The 24,207-nt window shown below is 36.7% G+C and overlaps 2 protein-coding genes across 15 annotated transcripts in view; both read left to right on the top strand.

Annotated features, from left to right (window-relative positions):
• Positions 1–7,661: 7,661 nt before the first annotated feature.
• On the top strand, positions 7,662–16,749 carry LOC101169442 (tubby-related protein 3-like). 2 transcript variants are annotated; one of them, XM_078947187.1, is made up of 13 exons: positions 7,662–7,854; positions 9,474–9,612; positions 9,722–9,826; positions 9,918–10,049; positions 12,116–12,235; positions 12,443–12,589; positions 12,669–12,751; positions 12,844–13,008; positions 13,179–13,291; positions 13,373–13,481; positions 13,576–13,674; positions 14,437–14,608; positions 15,486–16,749. In XM_078947187.1, exons 1-13 carry the CDS (start codon positions 7,840–7,842, stop codon positions 15,617–15,619), a joined length of 1,533 nt encoding a protein of 510 aa, XP_078803313.1. In that variant the 5' UTR covers positions 7,662–7,839; the 3' UTR covers positions 15,620–16,749. The 2 variants fall into 2 exon arrangements, with proteins under 2 accessions (XP_078803313.1, XP_004068839.1); XM_004068791.5 differs by having other exon boundaries at positions 7,681–7,854; positions 9,483–9,612.
• Positions 16,750–17,779: 1,030 nt separating this feature from the next.
• The window catches only part of tead3b (TEA domain family member 3 b), a 32,738-nt gene continuing 26,310 nt past the window's right edge, over positions 17,780–24,207 (top strand). For 7 of the 13 annotated variants that reach the window (XM_078947192.1, XM_078947189.1, XM_023954936.2 and 4 more), the window contains exons 1-2: positions 17,857–18,048; positions 18,384–18,509. The gene's annotated coding sequence lies outside the window, so the exon portion shown is untranslated. Of the gene's footprint in view, positions 18,049–18,383; positions 18,510–24,207 lie in introns of all 13 variants that reach the window. The other 6 variants (XM_023954937.2, XM_078947190.1, XM_023954935.2 and 3 more) reach the window with 4 other exon arrangements.

Raw genomic sequence — 24,207 nt, 5'->3', positions numbered from 1 at the left:
ATACCGCTCATGTACCCCCCCCCCTTCCCATCAAACACAAAGCTGTAAATCCGCACTCCGCCGGTCCACTTCGCTAAGTGCGGGAGCGGACTACTTCTTTTCTATCTTGCTTGTTACTTTTTCTGTTAAAGTCACTTCCCTCAGTTTATACTGGATCATCGCGGATTAACCATTAGTTGGGAAATAAAATGAAAAAAGCAAAATAACGAATAGCAGTTATATAAGAACGAAAAATGTAAAAATACCCCCCCCCCCCCCGCCCCCGACGATATCATCGTCCATCCCGATGGTTGACAGCAAACATCGTCAACGGCCAAATTAGGGGACATCGCCCAACCCTATTTCACAGTTCTCCTTTTTTTTTTTTTTTTTTTTTAGGAACAACTTTAGCTGTTCTCTACCTGCCTGTGCATCCATTCATGCCTTTCCACCCCCTCTTTTTTTACCTTAACTTTTCATTTGATTGTTGCTGAAAAGAAATACTGTTTACTATCCATTCAACAGGAAAATGAGCTTGAGATGTTTCTTTTAATACACCCGAAAATAACTTTTTATGTTAAAGAGCTGTATAGAAAAGTCAGATGAGATCTCCCAAAAAAATGAAGCTATTTTGAAGTGAGGTTCCTAAGCAAATCATAAACATTTATTAGATAATCCGACGATTGAGTCTTGAAAGAATGTCTCTTGATTAAAATAAAACAACAAAACCTTTGCTTTCCTTCAGGCATTATCCTAGACAGCTTTCAGTTTGACGTCACAACAAGCCCTTTTTTCCCCGCACGCTGTCTACTTTCCAGAAATGATCTCCTCCTGTTCTGAAGGTTTGTTATTAATCCATAAAAAAAGACAAACATGACTTATTCAGATCGATCCACCTCGGATCAATCCTAAATCAGCTCGAAAGAAAGACACACTCCAAACTCCCTGTGCAGATCACACCGTGTGTCTTTCTCTTCCTGTACACAAACACTGGGCTTGTAAAACCTTCAACTGCTACGGTTCAGGCCAGCCTCTATTGGCAAAGTTTCAAAAAAGATGTTTAAATATTCAAGTCTGTGAAGCATTTGCACGCTCTGCTGACAGCCTCACATGGAGACTCAAGGCAGTTCTCCCTGAACTTTATTCCTTTCATTTCATTTTAGCTGGGAGCATCACAACATTTGTAGTAGTTTAGATCACTCCCTCCATTACAGCATTCCCAGGATGCTGTGCTACATTTGTGCTAAGCTGTAAAAAAACTTTTATCTGTGCTCTGGTTTATACAGCGCCTACTAGTTTTCTTTCTTTGTTTCTTCATGTAAATTTACATCAAGCCCTTGACAAAATAACACAACCTCTGTGAATATGGAAAAAAAAAACTTTTATTTATCCACTCCTTACAAAAATTTCACATACATGCCACCAGCTTGAGTCTACAACCACAATCACACTTTCGTTGAACTTTGACCCTTGGAAAAGGCCGCCATCTTGAATTTTCCTCACAAAAGAAATCACAGCACCTTCTACTGATTTTAATTTTTGGATTTCAATCTATCGCCTCCTAACTCCTCGAGCATTATTGGAAAGCTACATGAGAAAAAATGTTGGAATTTGAGGTTAGAGATTTTGAACGGCGTTTGCGTTGCAAGCTCGCAAAAGTGGCGTTTCCCTATTGCACGCACATTTCTTACCGAAATACTGTGAAAATTTAACACATGAATCCTTGGCTCATGCTAAACGATTTAATAAAAAAACATATGTGAATGTTTTAGGAATGTGGGCATGGTTAAAAAAAAACTGTTTCCAAGGAAATCCAAAAGTTTACGTTTTAACGTGACTTAGACCTGTTTCACCCCCAAGCAACTAAAGCATAAAATTACGGAGCCCGTGTCCTGACATGGATAAAATAAAAAATATCTTGTTTCCACAAATTAATATCTTGTTCCCACAAAATAATATTTCGTTCCCTCGAAATGTTTAATTAGTGCGAACTAAATAATTATTCACGTGATTAGTCATTCATAAACACGGATGTTAGCCATACTTGGATTTACAGCAGATACCGTCACATTTCTGTCTGTGTATTTCTCATTACATTGCATGGAGGACACTGAGGATGTTTAGAGATCAGATGTATTTATTTTAAAAAGCACAAAAGCATCAGTAATCATGTCTCCATGTCTGCGTTCATTCACATCCCGCTACGGTCTCCATCCTGCCGCAAAAGCCGCTTTCCGCGGCTACTTCTGTGTCTCTGTGACCCAAATTCATTCAAGAGGGGAAAAATAAAAAAGAAATGAAAAAGAATGATCTATTTATTATTGTCTCAACGAAAATAAGAGAAAATATAATAATATTTAGGATGCCCAAGCTTGCTGCTTCCCCATACCGCAGTGATTCTCTGGCCATAGCTCCCTCGAGCTATGAGCTACGAGCTCCGGATGGAAAGCCAGCGGATATTGCACTTAAGAGTGGAATAGGAATAATAATATTCAGGACTTGTCTTTTATTAACATACTCGTTCGAAGTCACTTAACATCCGAAGGCTACATCCTACGTATCCCATCATGCATCACATATATCCCATAATGCATCTCGACCAATCACCGTGGCCCTGTAACTGTGATGCATTCAAATACAACAGGACAAATGATATTCTACGTAGCATCGCCATATCTATTTTTATTAGACACTCAAACTTTGGCAGATTATATAACTATAAATAATTTGAAAGGCATCTCCGTCTTTGGGAAAGAGATTCTTATTAGCCAACTAGCTGATGATACAACCCTTTTTTTTTAAATAGCAGTCAAATTCCTCGAGCCCTAAAGCTTAAAAAAGCTTTTTCTAATGTCTCTGGACTTCATCTTAACATTAAAAAATGTGAATTACTATCTATCAAAAATGATCAAACAGGATCCATATGTGAAATTCCCATCAAAGAAAGGGTAACATTCCGAGGGATTATCATCACCCAAAAAGAACTAGAGAGAAGTGCTTTAAATTTCAGTCCCGTAATTGAGAAAACCAGAAAACGTTTTAACTTATGGCTTCAAAGAGACCTGGGCCTAAAAGGCAGAGTACTGCTGTCAAAAGCAGAGGGAATCTCTCGACTCTTACTCTGCATTATCTCTGTACGTGGACAATCAAAATTTAAATTAGTTAAATTAAATTTTATTTAACTTTATCTGGAAAAACCATATACATTATTTTAAAAAAAAATCTGTTTTAATGAACTCATATGAGAATGGAGGACTAAACTTTCTTGATTTTACAACCCTAAATAACACATTTAAAATAAACTGGATAAAATCTTACTTAAAAAATCCTACTTCAATTTGGGATACATCTCCATATTTTATATTTTCAATTTTAGGCAACCTTAATTTTCTTCTTCTTTGTCATTTTAATGTTGCGAAAATACCAGCTAAACTATCAGCATTACACAAACAAGCTCTTCTTGCATGGGCACTTCTACACAAACACAATTTCTCTCCCCATAACTTCCTTATTTGGAACAACAAATATATATAATATACGAACAAATCTTTGTTTTTTCCACATTGGTTTGAGAAAAAGATTCTGCTGGTGGGCCAACTTTTTGACACAAATGGGCGTTTATTAAGGTATACTGAATTAAACACTAAAAACAATCTCGTTGTGACTCCTAAAGAGTATGCCATTGTGTTTGATGCCAAATGTTTAAAACAACTGCTACGAATAAAGAAAGGCCCTCTATTTCTTGCAACTGAAACCACCACATGAAAAATCTGCTTTACTCCTACCCACAAGAACAACAACAAAAAAAGACGTGCCTTGTTTCAAAGGGATGTCATTTCTGTACCATGTACCAAAAACTACTGTAGAAGTTTTGCTCCCAACAGTATTTGGAGAAAAAGCTGGAGTGTGACCCAAAAATGTATGATAAATAACAAAATGAAAGAAGTTTCTTTTAAAACAATTCACAAAATTTACCCCACTAATCAATTCATGCTAAGATATATTAAAACAATTGATTCTAACTGTACCTTTTGCAAAAAACATCCAGAAACAATTAACCATCTTTTTGGAATTGTACTGAAATTTTGGAAGAACTGTTTACAATTTATCAGAAATCATATTCACCCCAACTTCACTCTGAAATTTGAATATATAATTTTTGGCTTTCGTAATAAACACTTTGACCCAAATAAAAACACATAATTAATCTTATTATTATATTTGGCAAATTGTATATTCATAAATACAAATTTTCTTCATCTTCTATTTTTTCCCCTGTGTTATTTAAACAAATTGAAATGTATCTCGAAAACATCTCCAAAAGTCATAACCAGAAAGCTTCATGTTTGTATGAAGGTTGTAGAAACTTGAATCTTTTTATGTAAAATGCATGAAACATGTATGCTTCCCTGGCATATCTGAAGTTTACTATGCAAAATTGTGCTTTGTATTGTACTTACGTTTTGTACAACAAAGTAAAAAATAAAAGCTACGTAGCATGTAGCCTAGCCTTCGGATGTAAAGCGACTAAAGTTAAACTGGACATCCCTGCCTTTAGACCCTCCTTCTCCGTAAGGAAAAACAATTTTAAATAATTCTAAATAAACAAGTCTAAATAAACTGATTCCGGGAAAAATAATAATAAAAGAAGTGTAAAAAGTACAGAAAAATGTGGAAATGGAAGCAAAGTAAATGTAGAAAGTAGAAAAGAAAATGTAAAAACTGAAACAAAAGCAACTTTCAAAAAAGCAATAAAAAGAACATAAGTTTCATTTTTTTGGTTTGATTTATAATCAAGGTAGAAATGTTTAAAATAAAAATGGGTACCAACTTGCAAAATATGTATAACTTAAAAACAGTAAACAATATTTTGTGTATTAATTAAACGTATTTATGACCAAAAAAGAACACAAATATTTGCTTTGGTTTAGTATCAAGTTGATATAAATCTCTAATCAGCTCCCGTAATGTTATCATCATCAATCATGAAAGTCAGATTCATCAACAAAGGCAGTTCTCAATTTTCAGCTTACAATTTTCTGGATCAACGTAGGTCTCAACACAGCACTTGTGTGATAAACAGGATAAGGAAAGCAGATAGGACTTTTTTTAAAGGAAATTAAAGTGCTTGTGTCCAAACCATCTCACTTCCCATCATACTCTTCTGCCTATTGTGAACATCTAGATATTTTTGTTGTTGTTTAATGCTTCCTGGGGTGTGTGATGACCGATTACTAGTCTCTACAGTCCCACTGGGTCACAGGGATTCAACCAGAATGCCATTTTGGCACACAACTAGCGTGAGCTGTGAATTCACTGAAAATATTGAGGTCAATCTTCCCCTTTAAATCGAATTCTAATTATCTTATTATTTTTGGCTTGTAAATGGTGGTAAATTGACTGTGACTTGTCCATATCTGATTTATTTTGATAGAAGCATTTCTATTTCTTCCAGAACTTTGCTAAAAGCAGAGTTTGTTGCAGCTTTGTTAAACTCCACCCTGTCCTGTTTGTCATTGCTTCAACAATGTTCACCAACTCTGCAATAAAATGCAAATGACGTGAGAAGTGCCTGAAGCCAAACCGCATGATAAGGAAGGCACAGTCTGAAGAAACTGTTTCTTTAAGACCCCTGAGACTTCACTGCTGCTCCCTCGAGGTCACTGCCCTTCCTTAGGCGGCCCGCCAACTGCCATGTTATTGACAAGCGTCTGCAGGAATGCCAACAGAGCCATTAGTCTGGAGCTTTTTCAGCAGTCAGCAGATTAAAAAGTGTGAACAGAACACTGTTGCAGATCAATTCCAGCCTCATAAACCAGATTTTTCTTTTTCTTTTCCTTACTTCTTACTTTCCATCAGCAGTGTATGCAGCTTTCACAATAAATCACAGCAGGTCAAAGATTTATAACCACTTTTCTTATTTAAAACACATGTTTAAATGGGATAAAATATGATTTCAACCAAGCCAAGTTATACAATCTTATATTTGCAGGAATTACCCACATCTTAGAGTTTTGTGTGCCCCCTGCTGCCTCACTGGCACATTGTCTATGATCTGACGTTGCTTTGTGTCTCCTAGTGTACAGCAGCATCTGTTGGCCACTTGAAGATATTGCACTCTGAGGCAAAACTGCAAAACTTTAGGCTTAATTTAATTGAAATTTTATTATAGAATCCTCGAGTACTTTCCTAAAGTCTAGATCCAACTACTTCTATATAACTAAAGTTAATTTTATTTAACTGCCATTAAATACTGTCACTTAAATAAGTAATGACATTCCATTTTCGACAATTTAAATACCGTAAGCGTAAATTATATTTTTTATGGACAAAGAGGAAAAATTAAAAACAAGTCACAGATGGCAAGCAGCTGATTCTCAGTTAATTTGAGGTGAAGGGTCGTAGCATCTCAGTAGTGTTTTTGTTGGGGGGGGGGGGGGGGGGGGGGGTTCTTGTTGCTTTGTTGAAAAGCCTCTTACAGGTCATGTGACACCCTTGGCTTCTCAAAGAGATGTGGTTTCGCCATTGACTGTTTAAGAACTTGGTGTGATCAAAAGCCCCCAATGTCGCATTCAGTATTATAAAAATGTGCAGTTTTCCCAATGAAAACAATGACTTTGCTGGTCTTTCTCTCCATTATGTTAGCCAAGAGCTGCTAAACCAATAAGTAGAAGAGAAAATGTTATAGGACAGCCCTGCTGAACCATTGTTCCCAGAAAAAATTGATATTTTGCATGACATGATCCATGCTCTTTTTCAGGGTTAAATATGTTTTGCTGAACTTAGCTGCATTAAAAATATTAGTTTAATATGTACTTACTAGAGTTTTAAGTAAGAGCTATAATGTTTGTTGTAAGAAAATTGTAGTGTGAGGAAGTCCTTTTTAGGTAATAAATCTAGTTTTTTTCACTTTGGTGCTATTTTAGACTAGTAAGTCAAAGTCATCAGAGGATTTTGTAATTTTTATCTGTCATACATGATTTTTAATCAAAAGATGACACGCAAGAAAAGGGATGGAAAAATTATAGGGTTTGGCAATCCTCTCAGAAGAGTTTGGTTTTCATGCTTCCAGTGTGTCTGCAAATACCTCAAAGATTAATAAACAACAAATTCTTGAACATGTGTGCATGCATTGTGATTTTATAGTAAGTTGTGCCATTTTTTAGGAGGAATATGAGAGGGATTTAGTTTAGAATAATGGTTTCCTTTTGTCTAAGCTTGCCACTTTACATCCAGATTATCTAAAGAACTCAATGTTTGTTTTAGTTCAGTGTTTGTGATGCTGCTGGTTTGTAAGAGCAAATACAGAACATACATGTATATATGTACGGTACATGTATTTTATTCAGGCAACTTTTATTCCCTTTTTTAAAACAATTGTTTGTTATTGGATTTGCAATTTGGATTCATCTAGATGCAAAATAAAATGTTGCAAAAATGTGTAAAGTGGAATATTTTCTTACTTTGTCTTCCTTATTAAGGGACAAGTGATGTTCTGGTTTTATTCCTTAACTGGTATAGAATGAGTACAGTTGCTATGGGGTGCAGGACACATTTGGGCCTTTCAATAGATGACTCAATGTTATGATGGCCACTGTCTTGTGATCATTGGTCTGAGATTGGACAGGCATGACAAACAAGTCTTTACCCAGCAAAGCTGCCTGGGTAACTCCTGTTGACGTGTTTCTGCAGAGCAGATGGCCTTACACACAAATCCTATTAACAACTTTCTGCTGATTGAGGCACAGAGTGGACACGGCTTTCTCATTCTTCATTATCTTGCTTTAAAAGCCTGCTTTTATTTCTATTTTTTTAACTACTAAAGACACTCACTGTAGAGCAAAGTTTGGCATATTCACCATGTCAACAGACAAGGTAAAAAAATAATTTTTTCCAGATTTACTTAAAAAAACTATGGTTTGGTGCCTATTTGAATTGTTTGCCTGCTATTTGGAGCTTTTGTCCTAGTTGAACCACCCCTAAAAGGCAGCTTTAGCTCGTCCATTATTTCATTTTTGATTGTTATGTTGTTTAGACCTAAATTTAAGGATTCTTTTGTCTTTGAATTTGGATGGGTTAGTGATTCACTTGAAAGAAATGTAACCTGTGTCACAGCACATTCAACAACACCAAAATATGAGCATCACTGCAAACCAAGAAGTCTCTTCTGCTGACAGAAAAAAATGAACTTTTTATGACTAGTTTGCATTAAAACCTATTATTCACAAAGTTACAGTTTGTTTGCTAAGTAATACCCAAAAAAGTTTAGCAACAACAGTGTTAACACTCAAATTGATAGATAACTCCAATAGTTTGTTAGAATTAATTATTTTCTTTTTCTAATCATTTTCCTTTATAGATAAGAGCCTTAATACAGTACTTAAGATTATTGGTAAAATGTGAGTGAAAATTACACTAATTCTTAGCTTTTTTCTCTGGAAATAAACTCAAAGCAAAATTCCTAATCTGTTTTTTATGGACACAAATAAAGAAAAAAAATATGCATTATCCATGGTTTCATTGTTTAACAAGTATTCCTTACAACATAAGAAGTTTCCATTTCTGTTAGAAGTCAGTTTATCATTTGGATATTCAGTTGACACAAATAGCGCTTCACTCCGTGGATGTAAGATCTGGATCTAATAGGATTACATCTACTGTTTCCGTTGCTGCAATCACACTGACCTCTTTCCCTGCGACTCGCCTGTCCCCGGGTGGAATGTTTTTTTTCTTAAATCTGACTCAATTATATATATTTTAAAATTAATATCAATAGAAAGCCCTTTTTTTCTTGTATTTATTATAAGATGAAAGTAATGGTTTTAATATCAAACTTATTTGAAATGAAAACATTTTTAAATGAGTTCAAAGTTCTAAGAAAATCTCCTCACCACCATCCAAAAGATGTTTTAATAAATGAATCCTAAATTACTTTAAATACTTAATTGTAGTTTTCCGAATGCTTGACTCCCATTATGTTAACTACTGGAATCTTAGCAAGCGCAGTTGACAACTAAAAAAAAAAGTGGTATCTTACATAACAAACTATGTTTAGAATAAATGTTTGAAAGACATTGTCCCATATTTACTTTGATATAATAAAGCTTTTTCTAGTAGTCAGATGGAAACCAAAAAATACAATTGCATAAAAGCATTACAAAACGCGTTGTTCTTTTTGTTACAACACTGTATTATCAGAAATAGCAGTGGATTCTTCGTTGCAAGAAAGTAGAAATCTGTGTATCACTTGCAGTTTGCTGCTTATTTTGTTTTTCAGTATAAGCCAAATTGAATCATATTGGATCATTTGTAATTTATTAATAATGTGTTAGAGTTATGTTGTGATTCATTTGTATGACTCATTCTTTCTGCCTCTTGCCTTTTTACTATCAAATGCTTCCAGTGAGTTATTTTTACTATTTTGTTGCCATTTTGTTTTTCCTTTATCTTCGCAGTTTTTTAAGTCTAACTTTGATCTGTTTGTCTTAAAAAAGATAACCCAGAAGCCAAAAAAGAAAAAAGAGACCAATGGCACAACTGAGGCCAAGTCGAATGGCAGTGATGCCAAACCCAAAAAAGCAAAGACAAAAAAGAATCTGGATTTACCTGAAGAGGACAGCTCCACCACTCAAAGTGAGTTAAACAAACTAACTGAGAGAATTTGATTATAAAAAAGGAGTTGACTGCAAATGATTTTACCATCTACATCACACCTCCATGTCTTTAAATATCCATGTGATAGGTGGTAAAAAGGTAAAGAAAAAGAAACCAGAAAAAGACAAAGACGATCCTGAAAAAGAAAAAGAACCAAAGAAGAAACCCAAAAGTGTTCCGAAAAAGAAGAAAGGTGAGGAACTGACACTTTTAAGGGTTTTGTTTTTGTGGTTGTTTGCTTGTTGTACAGTTCATTTTGTGTGTTTGTTTCTCAATATTCCAAGGTTCAGACACGGAAGGCGACGACAATGACGACGAAGAAGAGGATACCCCAAAAAAGAAAACAAAGAAAAAAGCGGCAAAGGAGAGTTCCCCATCTGCAAGTTCTGCTAAAGAGAAAAAATCCAAATCTAAAGGTAGGAAGAACGCACTGACTGTTAACATTTTTCTTTTTCTGTGCTGCCACTATTTCACTGACTGTGCTAGAAAAACGATCAGGTTTCTTTAAGCACTTTTTACATATAGCAGCTGGTTGTTGGAAGTTATTAAAGAGAAGTTAACAGAGTGAAAGATTTAAAGACTGCTAAACTGAGTCCAGTTTATCTTTGTTGCTGTGGAATAAGACTAATACATTAAACACCCAATACTGCTGGATGATTAAAACTACACCTAAGTGACTAGATTACTGGTCAGAGGATTACATGATTTTTGTTGTAAAATAGTGAGAGTTTGCAAAATTGAATGCGAAACAAACAAAACTGAAGATTTAATCTAAAGAAAAGTTATAAATATTTTTGCAACGTAAAAGTGAAACTCCATTCTTTGGACTAATGATATAATTTCTTGTTTTTAAATATTTGCTTAATGAACTGACCTAGATAATTTATGATTTATGAATTTAGCTTATAAACATTTAAACATTTTCTGGGGAAGCAGTGAAACTCTGGATCATTTCAGGCTAAAATAATCAAACTAGTGCATTAGGTTGAAGATAGAATGTTGATTTCTTTTCATTTTATTAGACTTTACGCCTGCATTATCAAAGATATTCATTAAAATGTTTCAAACAACTTAACTTAACATGTTCCTGAAGGAAACCAAAACATATATTAATGTGGTCTGCTGTGCTACACATTTAATTATAAAAGTCCAGTATAGATTGTTAAGGCGTTTCTTTATGGGAAAAAGAATAAATAAAGTCATAACATCAAAAAAAATAAAAGCACTAACAGAACATCAGTGGTGCACAGACTTCCTCGTAAAAAGATGTAGATCCTGACAAGCATTTGCTTTTAACAACAAGGTAAATAAGTTAGAACAAAAGAGGTTTGTTTCTCCTCTCCTGAGATGAACGTGACACTGCTTGGAGCTGTGGGTGGAGATAAAGATTGTGAGGCTGATTGGGAGTTGGATGTTGAGATTACACTGAAAAAGTGACAGGATGTCCTCTCAGTTTATAATTGCTTTTAAGAGATTTTTACTGTCAATTTTTATTCAAGACACTCACTATTTTTCACAGTCTTTTGAGCACAGTCACAGTTTAATTCCAGAGAATATTTCATTAGTTTGTGGGCTGTTTGTATAACTTAAACATTTGTTGACTTTTGCTCAGAACAAATGTAATTTGTTATTAATATACATTGTTATGTATTTAAATAAAATAAAATAATAAAAAGTTATCTTTGATCCCTGAAGAGAAATCTCCCATAAAAATTTCATTTGAACATGTTTTTATCAATTCAGGTTTTTTTTTTTTTATTGACAATCAATTCACAATTTTTGCAAGACCAGGATAAAATTCAATTCATTCAAGGTATTTGGCTATTTAATGTTTAGTATTGGTTAAAAAAAAATAAAAGGAAAAGCATTCAACATGCTTGAGCAAAAAGGGACTTTAAAAAGCCATTTTTCAGAGAGTTTAGCAGTGAGGGCATGTTGAGACAGATCCATCTTTGCGAAACAAGTCTGAGGCGCGCATGTTGACAGAATCATGGGTGTAATCGAGCTTTGGGGGCACGACACTTATGCCACTAATTTGAGCAGGGAATTTGACATTCTTCCCAATCCAAGTTATGCGCTTTCAGGTTTTTCAGCTTGTGCCTCAGCATAGAAATTTAAAAGAAGCAAATACTTGTGCATGTGGTGTCAGGGCAATTTCAGTTTTAGTCTTTCCTCCACCCAGAACAAACTATAAAATAGGCTCTAGAATTGTAGTAGAACATTCAAACAAGGTCACACTTTAGGTAACCTAAATTGTTGTACATTAGCTCTGCTGTTCCACATCTGCTGCATTCTCAGATATTTCTGACCATCCGGTCAGAGATTGGGTTTGCGTTGTTGCCTTCTTTCTCCTCCACAAATGACTGAGCTTGTGTTCTTTGAAAGAAAGGGTTGCATTTTTGTTTTTAGTAATTGTTCATGCCACCGTTAGCTTTGTCACCTTCAAGGTCATTTTTCTGAAATTCTGCTTTTCATTTCTCAGAGGACAAAGACTCAGATGGAAAAGAAAAAAAGTCCAAATCAAAAGAAAAAGACAAGAAGAAAGAGCCAGCGTCAATGTTCATGATCAATGGAGACAAAGACTCAAAGAGCAAAAAGAAAGGTAGTAAAACCGGCTTGCATTTTTTCCAATCAATGCAAAAAATGCAATCAATCAATAAAATATGTGTTGATTTTATGTATTAGTAGTTGCAGATTGCATTTTACAGACCAGGTTCTGTTTTGTCAATGATGATGCACATTCAGTTTACACTTTACAGGAATGCACTTTATTGAACGAAATCCAACAAATGTTTCTGTTTATGAGCAGCTGCCAAGGCAGACAGTGATGAGAGCGAAGAGGATACAAAGTCAACCAAATCAAAGAAAAAATCCACGGCTGCTTCCGCATCCATGTTCCAAACGTCCGGGGATAAGGACAAAAGCAAGGACAAAGACAAGAAGACAAAGAAAAAAGGTCAATTTGACCTTTGCATGAGCTCTTCGTGATTCGGCATGCTTTAAAACAGTGTTTCCCTGTTGCTTATCTATTTCAGGAAAAGCAGAAGAAAGTGAAGAGTCTGAGTCAGAGAAAGAAGAGAAGTCTAAGAAAAAGAAAGGGAAAGGGAAGAAAAAGAAGGTATCCCAAATCGTGACATTAATGTCTTTGCCTCTCAAAGTCATGAAAAGGTTCTGATCAGAGTGTTAGAATTATAATTTATTATTTTTCAGGAGAGACCCCCCTCACCTGAGATTGAATTTGACAACCTGGAGGATTTTGTGATGGATCCGGCTCCACAGGGTGTGACTGTCAAGTGCAGAGTAACGCGGGACCAGAGAGGGGTGGATAAGAGCCTCTACCCCATTTACTACCTTCATCTAGACAATGACAAAAAGGCCAGTTTCCCTTTAGTCAACCAGATTCTGAGGCATCCATATAATTGTATAATGTCTAAGGCCTGCAATCCATATGTTTTGAGGTCTTAACACTAAAAAACATTTATATTCTGCAACAATATTTTAGAAAAACCTGGATCATCGCTTTTCTTTGTCCTTTTTCACCGCAGACATTCCTGTTAGCTGGAAGGAAAAGAAAGAAGAGCACAACTTCAAATTACCTTATCTCCATTGATGCCACAGATTTGTCAAGAGGTGGAGAGAACTTTGTCGGAAAGTTGAGGTATGGCGCATTTAGATGAAACAGAAGTGGAAATATGTGGCCATAACTTCTTATACTAAAAAAATCTCTTCTCGTGCCCAGGTCAAATTTAATGGGAACTAAATTTACAGTATTTGACAACGCTCTGAATCCAGAAAGAGCTCTTCCAGACATGTCTAATGCACGGCAGGAGTTAGCAGGCATCATCTATGTGAGGATTTTTTTTTGTTTGGTTGTTTGTTTTACTCATCATCCTTTACTGGCTCCACAGTTCAAGAATGTAACCGAATTTTCTCTACCCTCAGGAAACAAATGTTCTAGGTATGAAAGGACCGAGAAGGATGACAGTCATCATTCCAGGAATGAACAAGGACAGTGAAAGAGTGCCGCTCAGACCAAGAAATGTAAAATGAATCACACACACAGCAGAATGACAAACAACTCTAATCTGTTTACAATTTTCAGAAAAAACAAGATCCAAGACTTTCAGAAAACTGATAGTGACTATAAATTTTTGAGAAATATCATGCATTTCTTACTTTCTTTGAAAAAGTGTCTGAAATATATTTACTCAAATTACGTTGGTGTCACAATTTGTGGCACTAAATGTTGTGCAGGCCTCATGCATGGAGAAAACGTGCAAAAACAAGGTGTGCTGCTGCATACAAATATTATTTGAAGTTAGATCAGTTTAAATCCAAGCTTTAGGGCTAAAAACATATGTTGGCAGAGGAAAAAAATGTAGAAGGGGATGAATAATAAACAGATGACGTGTGAAAAATTATTGAGTTCTTCATGATTTAATCAAAGGAATGAACTGAAAAAAATTCCACAACTATAATGATGTACTGGATTAGTTTGCAATACTTTAGCAGCACAAGTTTCATTTGCCTTCTTAAAAATAAAAAGAAAGATGGGCTAAAGTTAAGCGTGCATGTTTGTGCTCATACCTCAGAGGGGTGGGGTTGATTAGGTCTTTACCACTGGGAACGCATACACCCCCCAAAAAACACAGAAAAACAATAACTCTAAGTCATCCTCACAAAAACACAAGCACATAGCTTTATACAAAACTTTATTAAAAACATTGCTAATAATAATAATAAAGGGTACTAACAAATGTTGTCTTTGTTTATGTTTACTTATGTCTTGGCAATTGTCCCCAGGAATGTGACGGCCTGTTGATAAGGTACCAGAATAGAAGGATGGACAATCTGATTGAGCTTCACAACAAGACGCCTGTATGGAACGAAGAAACTGCGTCTCATGTGCTGAACTTTAACGGCAGAGTCACCCAGGCCTCTGTCAAAAACTTCCAGATAGTTCACAACAAAGACTGTGAGTGCTCCTTATCAGCCTGTGTTTCCCATGGTGCACGCCTGTATGCATGCTAGCATGAACGTGATGGAGGGATGGAGAGAAAATATGGAACATTTTACCTTAAAATAAAGACAAGGTGTTGCAGAGAAGAAGCCTGATGAGGTTTAAATGTATGAGTAAGGATATTAAGTAAAAAAAACTTTACAGCTAAGGAATTTAAGAATATATCCTTATTCAGTTGATGTTTTAAAATACCTTATAACAAATACATTAATTAAAAGATCAACATTTTTCTAGAAAGAGGTAGAGGGGAACACTCAATTTACAGTTGAATAAACTGGCATAAAATAAAACCAACTAAAACTGCAAGGGTCAAAAATTGAACAAATATAAATTATAGTTGTTCAAAACTATAATGTGCAGGTTTTTATTGGTAACGTTTCCTGTCAAATAGCAGGAAGCACCAGTAACAACATTAAAGCTACTGTGCATGTAGTGCTGGAGAAACAAGCAGGAGCAAAAACGGTGTTTAATGCCCAAGGATCAGCTGTAAAAACAAGCAACAGCATGATTTACCATGCTGTCTGTATCTTAATATCTGCGTCCTAAAGGCTGGAATTTGTACAACCTGCACTAAGAAAAAAACAAAAACTACAGTGAGGAAATAATAATAATAACAATTAAAAGTTGGAAAATGAGTCAAAGCAGTCCCTTGTTATATGACTTTTTTAAGTATGTTTTTTTATGTGCATGTATGCTTCAAAATGAATTGTAAGGTTTTTGAAACTTTTTAAGCATTTATAAAAATGTTATTATTAAAGACATGTTATGCACATTTATGTCTCTAAAGGTTTGTAACTTCACTTGAACTTTTTTCTTTCTTTTTTCCTCCCAGTGGACTACATTGTGATGCAGTTTGGCCGAATAGCTGATGACATTTTTACGCTGGACTACAACTACCCGATGTGTGCTGTGCAGGCCTTTGCCATCGCTCTGTCCAGTTTTGATGGCAAAATCGCTTGTGAATAAAATGGAGATTCCCGTCTCTCTGGAAAGGCTAAAGCTGGAAACCAACACACCTGTACTGACCTGTATGAGAGTCCATGTCTTTCTCCTCTGCTGGTTTCCTGACATTGATTCCAGTAACTGCTGTCTTACACAATAGACCAGTTTAAAAATAGAGACTGTGAGTGGATTTATGATGTCAGGTAGTCTTAAAGTAGGCTGTATAGAAGATAAATATCATTTTAAAAGATGAGGATCTTTGACTTATGTATTACTGTTTGGTGATTCAGTTTAATGCGGAACTGTTTTCAGATAACTGTCTGGTACGACTTTGCCATTTTTTTTGCTGTTAATACTATATTGGTCAAGATTTTGTACGTTCTTGTGTTTTCCTGAGCATTGCCTTTGTTGCATTTCTGGGCCTCTAATGTGCATGTATATTAAACATCTTTGATGTCAGTCTGTATTCCACAAATGCTCTGTCAGTTGAAGATCGAGACAGTGAGTTTTAGTAACCCATGAGAAAAGTTATGAAACGTCTTTTATGACTGTATCATCTGAGCTGAGCGGGCCTCTGGCAGGTAATCAGACAGATTCCAGTTGCGCGTTTACAGACACCCACGCCGTTCTCCAGAGGCTGCCTGACATGTTGAGAGGAGCTTCACTCACAAACGAAAAACCTGTTTGAACTGAGGACCTTTTGAGTGAGAGGTGTGTATTCTGCCCGAACCTGCTCAGGCAGTTGTCCAAACTCGCAGATTAAATGAAGCCCGGCTTTGGCGGCTCCTCTTGAACGGAAGGTGAGCTCTTTTTCCCCCAGTTGCCTGTTTTTGGTACGTGACTCGCAGATAAACAAACTGCCATCTTCAGGGTCCTCTTAAGAGCCCGGAATTCTTGAAGCTGCTCTTTGTGTTTGTCTGTCAGTGGTTAATACATTTACACTATCATGTGTTGCAAACATTTTGTTGGCCAACAGAAGGAGCTGTTGCAGGACATTTCTTTGGATGGTTGAGATGATAAACACCATTTTTTTAGGTCTTGTTAATCAATATTAATGTTTGTTTTTGATTAAATAATGTGTAAAGTTTTCATTTATTGTGTTAAGTGCGTTTGGCATTGATGTATTTAGCTAATAAATACATTTGGAAATGGAATTTTCCATTTATTTTGGGAAACTTGAGAAAGGTTGACACAGTAACAAGAGTCTTACATTAAGTTTCATTTGGTTTGCTATGTATTAAACAAACCACATAGTATTGATGATTCGTTTATGATCTATTTTATCAAACATTTAAAAAAATTTAACCATTTGAAACAACTTTTTTACAATTATTTCACTTTGTTAAACAATATAAAATAATTTGCCAATTTTTAATCACTCTGCGGGGGCAGACTCATTTAATTGAAATTACATCAGGCATAATATCATTTTCTTCTAACTTAAACACGATTGGTTGACATATTGCCATCATTATTTATAACTCTACATTCTTGATTTCAACCATTAAAAAATAAATGTAACAATGGTAAACCAATAAGACAGCTTGAATCAAAAATTGCCTTTTTTTAAATATATATATATATATATATATATATATATATATATATATATATATATATATATATATATATATTATTTGTTCTTATATTGCAAACCCTCTTATTTTATGTTTGCCTTGAAACAGTTTCAGTAAATAACAATGTGGTAAAACGTAAAGAGGCCTATAGTTTCATTTCTGTTAGTCTCAGCTTTTAGAAGGGTAAGTAATGTATTTTTAATGGAATAATACAAATAAAAAAGGCTATATAATTATATTGCAGGCACTTTATTTAGAGTTTATCAAAATTAAATTTAAGTGGCAAAACTATGAAAAAAATAGTAGTAGTTAAAAACTTAAGATAAGTGTATTCTCCATGTGTCAAACATTTTTGGTGTGCCATTTATATAAAAAAAAAGGAGTTTATATGTCAATTTTTTTTATTTCCTAAATGTTTTTGACGTCCAAATAAATATATATACACATATGCGTGTATTGCAAGCGTTTCAGTCTGAAATTGCTTTTTATAAATGTCATACTTTGCCAGGAATTTATTGATCCGTGGGCACGCGGTCAGGCAAGTTTTTGAGCTTTGACGCTCCAATCGGAGCGCGGGGATTTGATGGGCGGGGCTTGTGCTACAGTTACTGCCCAGAGAGCTTGTTGATTGACGCGCACCGATGGCTCCTCCTCGAAAAGGTTTTTTTTTTTTCCTCCCCCTTCGTTTTCCAGTGTAGTGCGTTGATTTCATACCAAAGTCATACTTCACATTCCACTTATACTGTCAAACCTCTGAGAAATATTAGGGAAAACAACAACGCGCCAAAATTTAACAAAGTTACGAAATTGAGCACTCCTTCTGTCTGGGTTATATATATATATAAAAAAACAAGGTGACTGCAAGAATAAAAAAAGGTAAGTTCTCCACAAATATTTCCTCTTTCTATCCACAGTCCAGACTGGAGAGACTTTTTTTTTCCCACCATGCCGCTTGTCTCGTTGAAGTTTTCAGATCTTTGTCATTTTTCACATTTTTCCGCGGAGCTGCCTGCGTTGGGAGGGAAGCAGATTTGTGGAGATTGATACACAAATGTGTTGACTTTCCCAGAGTGTCGGGATATTTGAGATTTTCGTCAGGCTCTGGTCAATCACAGCTCCACGGAGCGATGGTCCCCTCTTTTTGCCGCGCGGAGCTAGCTAAACTCTTCTGTCATTTCTGGGTCAGCATGTTTGTTTTCCGTCCCGCGCAGTTCCTACCTGGACCCGGAGCCCCCAGCAGCCCTCGACAGCACTTTCCCCAACTGGCAGATAGGAGGCTTCAGGACGACCGGGGAGGGGAGCTAACGTGAGCAGTTTTGGACCGCTGTATCCCGGAGGTAAGTCCCGGTTCTTTGGGCTGACAGCCGACTATAATCAAGCTAGGAGGATGTCAGTTATGAGCACAAACGTAGTTTCGTGAAACAAAAATAAAATAAAAATACACTTTCAAAACGAAACTTTTCGACACTTCTAAAATCTTGTTAAATAAAAGAAAATAAAAATTTAATTAATTATCTACTGAAGTTTTATTAAAATATGATGTTTAAGTGTACACATTTTAAAGGTTATTTGAAACTGCTTAAGAATATATATATATATATATATATCTTTTTATATATATTTCTGATAATTCATTAAATGATGATCAAAACAAATTCCTTAAAGCTGGAAAATGTGTTTAAAAAATATATATATATATATATATATATATATATATATATATATATATATATATATATATATGTATATGTATATGTATGTGTGTGTGTGTGTGTGTCATAAATGCTACTTTTATTCAGCTTGAGAAGAAGCAAAAGGGAATAGTAGTGCATGTCCGGATTGTTTGTGAATGAAGTTTTAATAACAATCTGACTTTATTTATTCTGTCCGATTCACGGTTATGTGTATTTGTGAGTGTGAGTGTGCCAGCAAACATCTGTGGCATGTGATGATACTCTGCAAAGTCTGTCTAAGTGCCTAATTCATAGGTGAGGATTTGAGATGCATGAAAATACAGCGGGCTAATTGTTTAATCGCACCCCTCACCTCTGGCTGCACCTGCTCTCAGCTTGTGAGCCCTCCTTAGTTAGCTCCCCAAAGCAAAGTTAATTATTATTGTTATTTTGCCAATTTTAAATGAGTTTTAAAGCATTTGTAGCTGCTGATGAAAGAAAGAAAAACAGCACCACAAATCTATGTACTTTTTGTGAGCTACCCAGTTGACTCACTCACTGTTAACAGGTTTGGCATAAACAGTAGAATGTCGTCTGTCGGGTTAGTTAACTCCTCATTTGTCTTTCATTATCATTAAAAAAAAAGGATGATATGATCTTTAGGGCGTCTGAATGTTCTCGCCATGTTTGCTCGGAAGCCAAGCTCAGTGGCTCGCAAACATCTGATGCGTCTGTTTCTCCTCAGCGTTGCTGTAAATTTACTTAAGACAGACTTTCGGTGGGGTCTTTGAAGTGCAGCAGTGCTTTGACCATAATCTTTTGACCCAGCTTAGATAAAGAAAGTGAACAGACATTAAAGGGTCTTGAATTTTTTTTATTTTTTTTATTTACTAGCTAAATTGCAATCTTTTCACTCCCTTTTATGGACTACTTCTGATCAACATGTGGAAATGATGTTCTGAAATGAAACTATCCTTTAGAACAACTAAATGTGTCCTTGGTAAATGAGACTCGCAAAGATGCCTAATAATAGATCTGATGCTGATGGGTAAATCTGGAAAGGATTAAGCATTCTGCTGCTCTGACAGATTCCGCTTCTTTGTTTTTAAGCAGCAGGACTACATCAGGAGCACAATGCAATCCCTTTTCTTTCTTGCGTTCTCCTAAAAGTTTCCCAGCAGTAGAAAAAGTAGCTGTTGTGTATTCAGGTTAAAAAACACAAGTTTTCCGTTTCGTCCATGAGATGGATTATATGGGGTTGTATCCCCGTCAGAGCTGCATTTGTGTCATTTTAAGCGCCAGCTGTGTTCCTTAGGGCTGTTTATCAGAGCTGGTTAATGAGCGTGTCCTCTCTCATTAGGCAGAGACAAAGTTTCAGATGAATATTTCTTCAAATAATCAGAAAACTGTGAAGTCAGTACGAGTGCTGCAAATGAGTTGCAGTGTTTATCTAATTACCACAGTGAAATGCATCATCTGTTTGCGCCGCTTGGCGTTTACTTTGGACGCAGGTCTGTTGACTGTTTTGTCAGCGGCGGCTTCACTTGTTCGTGCTAAACCCACAGAGGGCCAGCTAATGAGCCTTTGCCCATTTGTGCTGACATTGGCTGCTTTTTAGCACCATCCCCAGAAGTGCTCATCCAAATGGTGAACACTTACCCCTGTGTCACGCCAGATCTGAACAAATACCACTTATGTCTGTATGGTGCGAACACAGAGGGCCTCAGAGAAAAGCCTGCAGCTCTCAGCAGAAGGGCATTAATGGCAATCTGGAATACAATATGCACTTTGACGCTAACAGGCGGTGGCTGTTTATGAACAACATGATGTGTCTTAAGCTGTTAGTTAAGTATCCAAAACGGACAGGAAAAGTGCCAAATTTCAGCTGAAAGTAGCCAAATATGTGTTTAATCATCTACTGGCTACTGCTGTCTTAAAGTTCCCACTAACACAATTTATCAACATTGTGTTCACATTGGTGCCCCGCACATGTTTACATATCCTCCAAACCATCAGGTTTTAACAGATAAGCTTTCTGGCCTCTTGTTCGGACCACTCAGGGGAGGAGGCGGGGAGTGGCCTCGAACAGTGTGCTCTTTGTGTCAGTTGTCCACAAAATGTTAGATGTTTTTGCTGTTCTTTCTCCGGCAACCAACCCTAAGGAGTGACGTTCTATATAAATGGACCCAAAGGAGGAGGAACTCTGGCAGAAATGTTGTGCGCTCTGGGTGTCTGTGGTTCCTCCACAAGCCATTTCAGATAACAAGGGCTCTCTCCCACTGTGGCTCTGTTTTGTGTTTCATATTTGTGTATTTGTGTGTGTGTGTGTATGGTTTGTGTTGCACTATAGCTCCAGTGACCCAAGGGCGCTCATGTGAAACTTCTTTAATCCCTGTGCTGAGGGGGGGTTACACATTGGGCTATGATCTGCGCATAAGTACTGGCACTTTTATCAAATTTTCAGAAAGTGAAATCTCTGTCTCTGCTTTTCCTGTCTGGCTTAAAGCTTTTTCCTCGTGAAAACTTCTTTTAAAAAGACTCCGATCAAAGTTGCGGCTGCTTTTAATGTCTTGCGGCATTCTTTTGGGAGCTAAATGATGTGCTGGCTGGTTCGATGTTCTACATGTCTTAAAGGTTTCACAGACTGCAGCTGCAAACTGCTCCCCTCACCACAAAATGACCAATCCAGGGCAGATTGGCTTCTCCACCACGTTCCTTGGAAATTTTCCGATTAGAATGCTGATTCAGGCTGGCTCGTACTGTTTCACTTTGTGTCAGTTTCACCTTTTTAAGCTCGACTGGAGCTACTTTTTCGACAACAGAAGCCAGATGATCCGCAACTATTTTTTGTTTAAACTAGCACAACGATTTGAAGTGAGTTGACTGTTCTTGCGCTGGCTTGATGAGTAATTCTAGCGTGCCTTCGTCTGATCACAGACACTTGGAGTTGTGAGATGGCTTCAGAGGAAAGATTTTGGAGTTTCTGTCCATATTTGAAAACTCTTGTACGTCTCATCAGCTCCACACAGAAACCGTGGGCATTCCTGCACACGACAGTTGCAGTTTTCCTTAGGCAGGCAGCTGGTATCAAACTGCAAATGTTTGACTTGACAAGGGCCTGCAAATGTGCATGGGGTGTTCATGTGTTTGTCTGGAGTTCTCCCTCTGCCTCTTGCCGTGTGAGCTGCTGGCTGTCCAACCCTCCTCTCACTCTCAGCTCTGATTGTTTCCTGAGCGCTGTGCCAGATAGGAAGTAGGAGGAAGTTATTGGAGGAGCTGGGGAGAATTTATTAGGGCCAAACACAGACATGGGAGGGAGAGGGGAGGGTGGTGACTCTGATTCTTTACTTCGTGGAGATGGGGGTTGTGATTTTGTGTGTCTCACGAAGGCAGTGGTGTCAGCAGGGAGGCGCAGAGTGACAGCGCACTCATCATCCCCTAGATTTCTCCCCTAAACCCACTTCAGCGCAGCTCTTAAATGTGATCTTTTATTGTCAGTGCCAAAGCGTTCAGCCTGAGCGTCAGGGGGAATAAGGCTCTAGTTGGAGAGCAGCCTTCCCGGCCTGGAACCTAAAATGTTTTCTTTATCTGTAATCTGACCTCAGAGAGCAGCTGCTCCTTCTGCCGCCAGGACCTGTTGTTTCCCCCGTCAAATGTGTGTTTGTGTGGCTGTATGTGGAGAATGGGAGGGGGGGGTGTCTTACTGTGAGCAAAAGCACTGAGGCTTTAAGAGCCCCTCAACCCTAAAAAAAAAAGATGTGCGGCTCTCATGCAAGTTTTGGTCTAAGGTTTGTTTCTGCATATGAACCCAAAGTCTGTTTTGTGCCAGAAGTGTCCGAAATCTTCAAGCTGCAAAACATTTCTAAAGATGGGCACATATGTGAAGCGTTGCGGTTGGGAAACAGATGGAGTTTGATTCAGTTAGTCGGTGGGCAATGATGAAGAAACGTGAAAACATGCATGATGGATCAGCTCTGAAGGAGGCTGATTTGAAGGAAATCTGGTTGCAATACTCTTTGGGACATGTGTCAGTGGAATTAAGTCAAGGTAGTGGCATACACAGACTGCTTTTCTTTTTTAAATATAGCTTTTGCATGAGAACCCTTTCTGGAAAATAATACTGCAAGTGTTTCCCTCAAACATAAGTGTCCCATTCCATTTCCATTTCAAAAATTATAAAGTTTTGTCTGTTATTTTTCACATCAGAGCAATTTAAGCATTTATAATTGTGCAAAAAGGACAAGCCGTTCTTTAAATTACTTGATTCATCTTCAGTCTCGTAAAAGATACTCCTAATATTTAGTTTTAATAAGTAGATTATCAGCACATGTGCAGGTCTTAGTAATAGCAGAAATTCTGTCTGACTAACAGGCAGCGCCAACTGTTGCTGCATTTCCACTCTTGAAAGGTTTTGAAAGCATAACAAAGTTTTCACGACTTACAGATGGTTTTCAATGGATATCCCACCAAATCTGCACCAATGTGAAACAGTGGAGTGTTGACAGTAGTCAAAGGAAAATGCTATATATGTAAAAACTTTTGAAATTGGAATACAAATTTCCCAAACTAGATAGAAACAAACCCCAAGTTATTTGACCGGGCGTTCTGTGAATAGATTAGATCAAAGTGGAGTTAACTGACCCTAATGTCCACCTCTATGTTTGGTGAAATAAGTTTAGCTCTGCTCACCAGAAACTCCTACCAACTGTCAAGCACGATGGTGGGAGAAAGATGATTAAATTCTGTCTTGTAGCCATGGAAATCGAGCATCTTGTGGTCATACGGTCGACCACAAATTCCCTTGTCTTAGAGGTAAATGCGATCGTTATCTGTTCAGTGTAAAAAGCTTCGGATTGATTACAGACCCATAAAAGATTGATTAAGATGAAATGAAACATTATTGTGATTGTTTTAAGTTGGTAAATACTTATGTTTTTGAAAGGGCATGTGCATCCAATGTGGTTTTGCAATTCAAAATTTATTGCGGGTACTTTATGTTGAGTTTTTATTTCACAGCTACAAAATCTAAAAATCACCACTTCTTTCTTTATTTTATGACTTCTTGTTGTGCATCTGTTGTGTGAGACCAGGATGGGTTTGCATGCACAAAACTTTATTTGTTCCCTGCAAATGAATAAAATCTGTGAACTTCAGAGACTTCGTGAAAAGTTTCTGTGAAATTATGTCAGAGTAAAGGGCAGATAGGAGTGTTAGACCTACTGCTGTATGTGTCCACACACTTCAGACTGTCCATTTTTATAGAAAGTACACTCATTTGTTTCTTGTATGTGTAAAAGAAAAACATGAAAGCTGCAAGCTTTTGCATGTAACACCAAGTGTTTTTGCATCGTCCTAGTCAGTC

The sequence above is a fragment of the Oryzias latipes genome, chromosome 5 (assembly GCF_053564925.1).
Source record: "Oryzias latipes strain Hd-rR chromosome 5, Olatipes_Hd-rR_3.1".
Taxonomy (NCBI): domain Eukaryota; kingdom Metazoa; phylum Chordata; class Actinopteri; order Beloniformes; family Adrianichthyidae; genus Oryzias; species Oryzias latipes.
This window is presented reverse-complemented; position numbering and strand designations above follow the sequence as displayed.

Bases quoted from the DNA above. Each gene is read 5' to 3' on its own strand.
- LOC101169442 (XM_078947187.1), top strand. The intron at 12,590-12,668 runs GTCAATTTGACC...TATCTATTTCAG, and splicing joins CAAGAAGACAAAGAAAAAAG to GAAAAGCAGAAGAAAGTGAA. The intron at 13,675-14,436 runs GTAAAATGAATC...AATTGTCCCCAG, and splicing joins TGCCGCTCAGACCAAGAAAT to GAATGTGACGGCCTGTTGAT.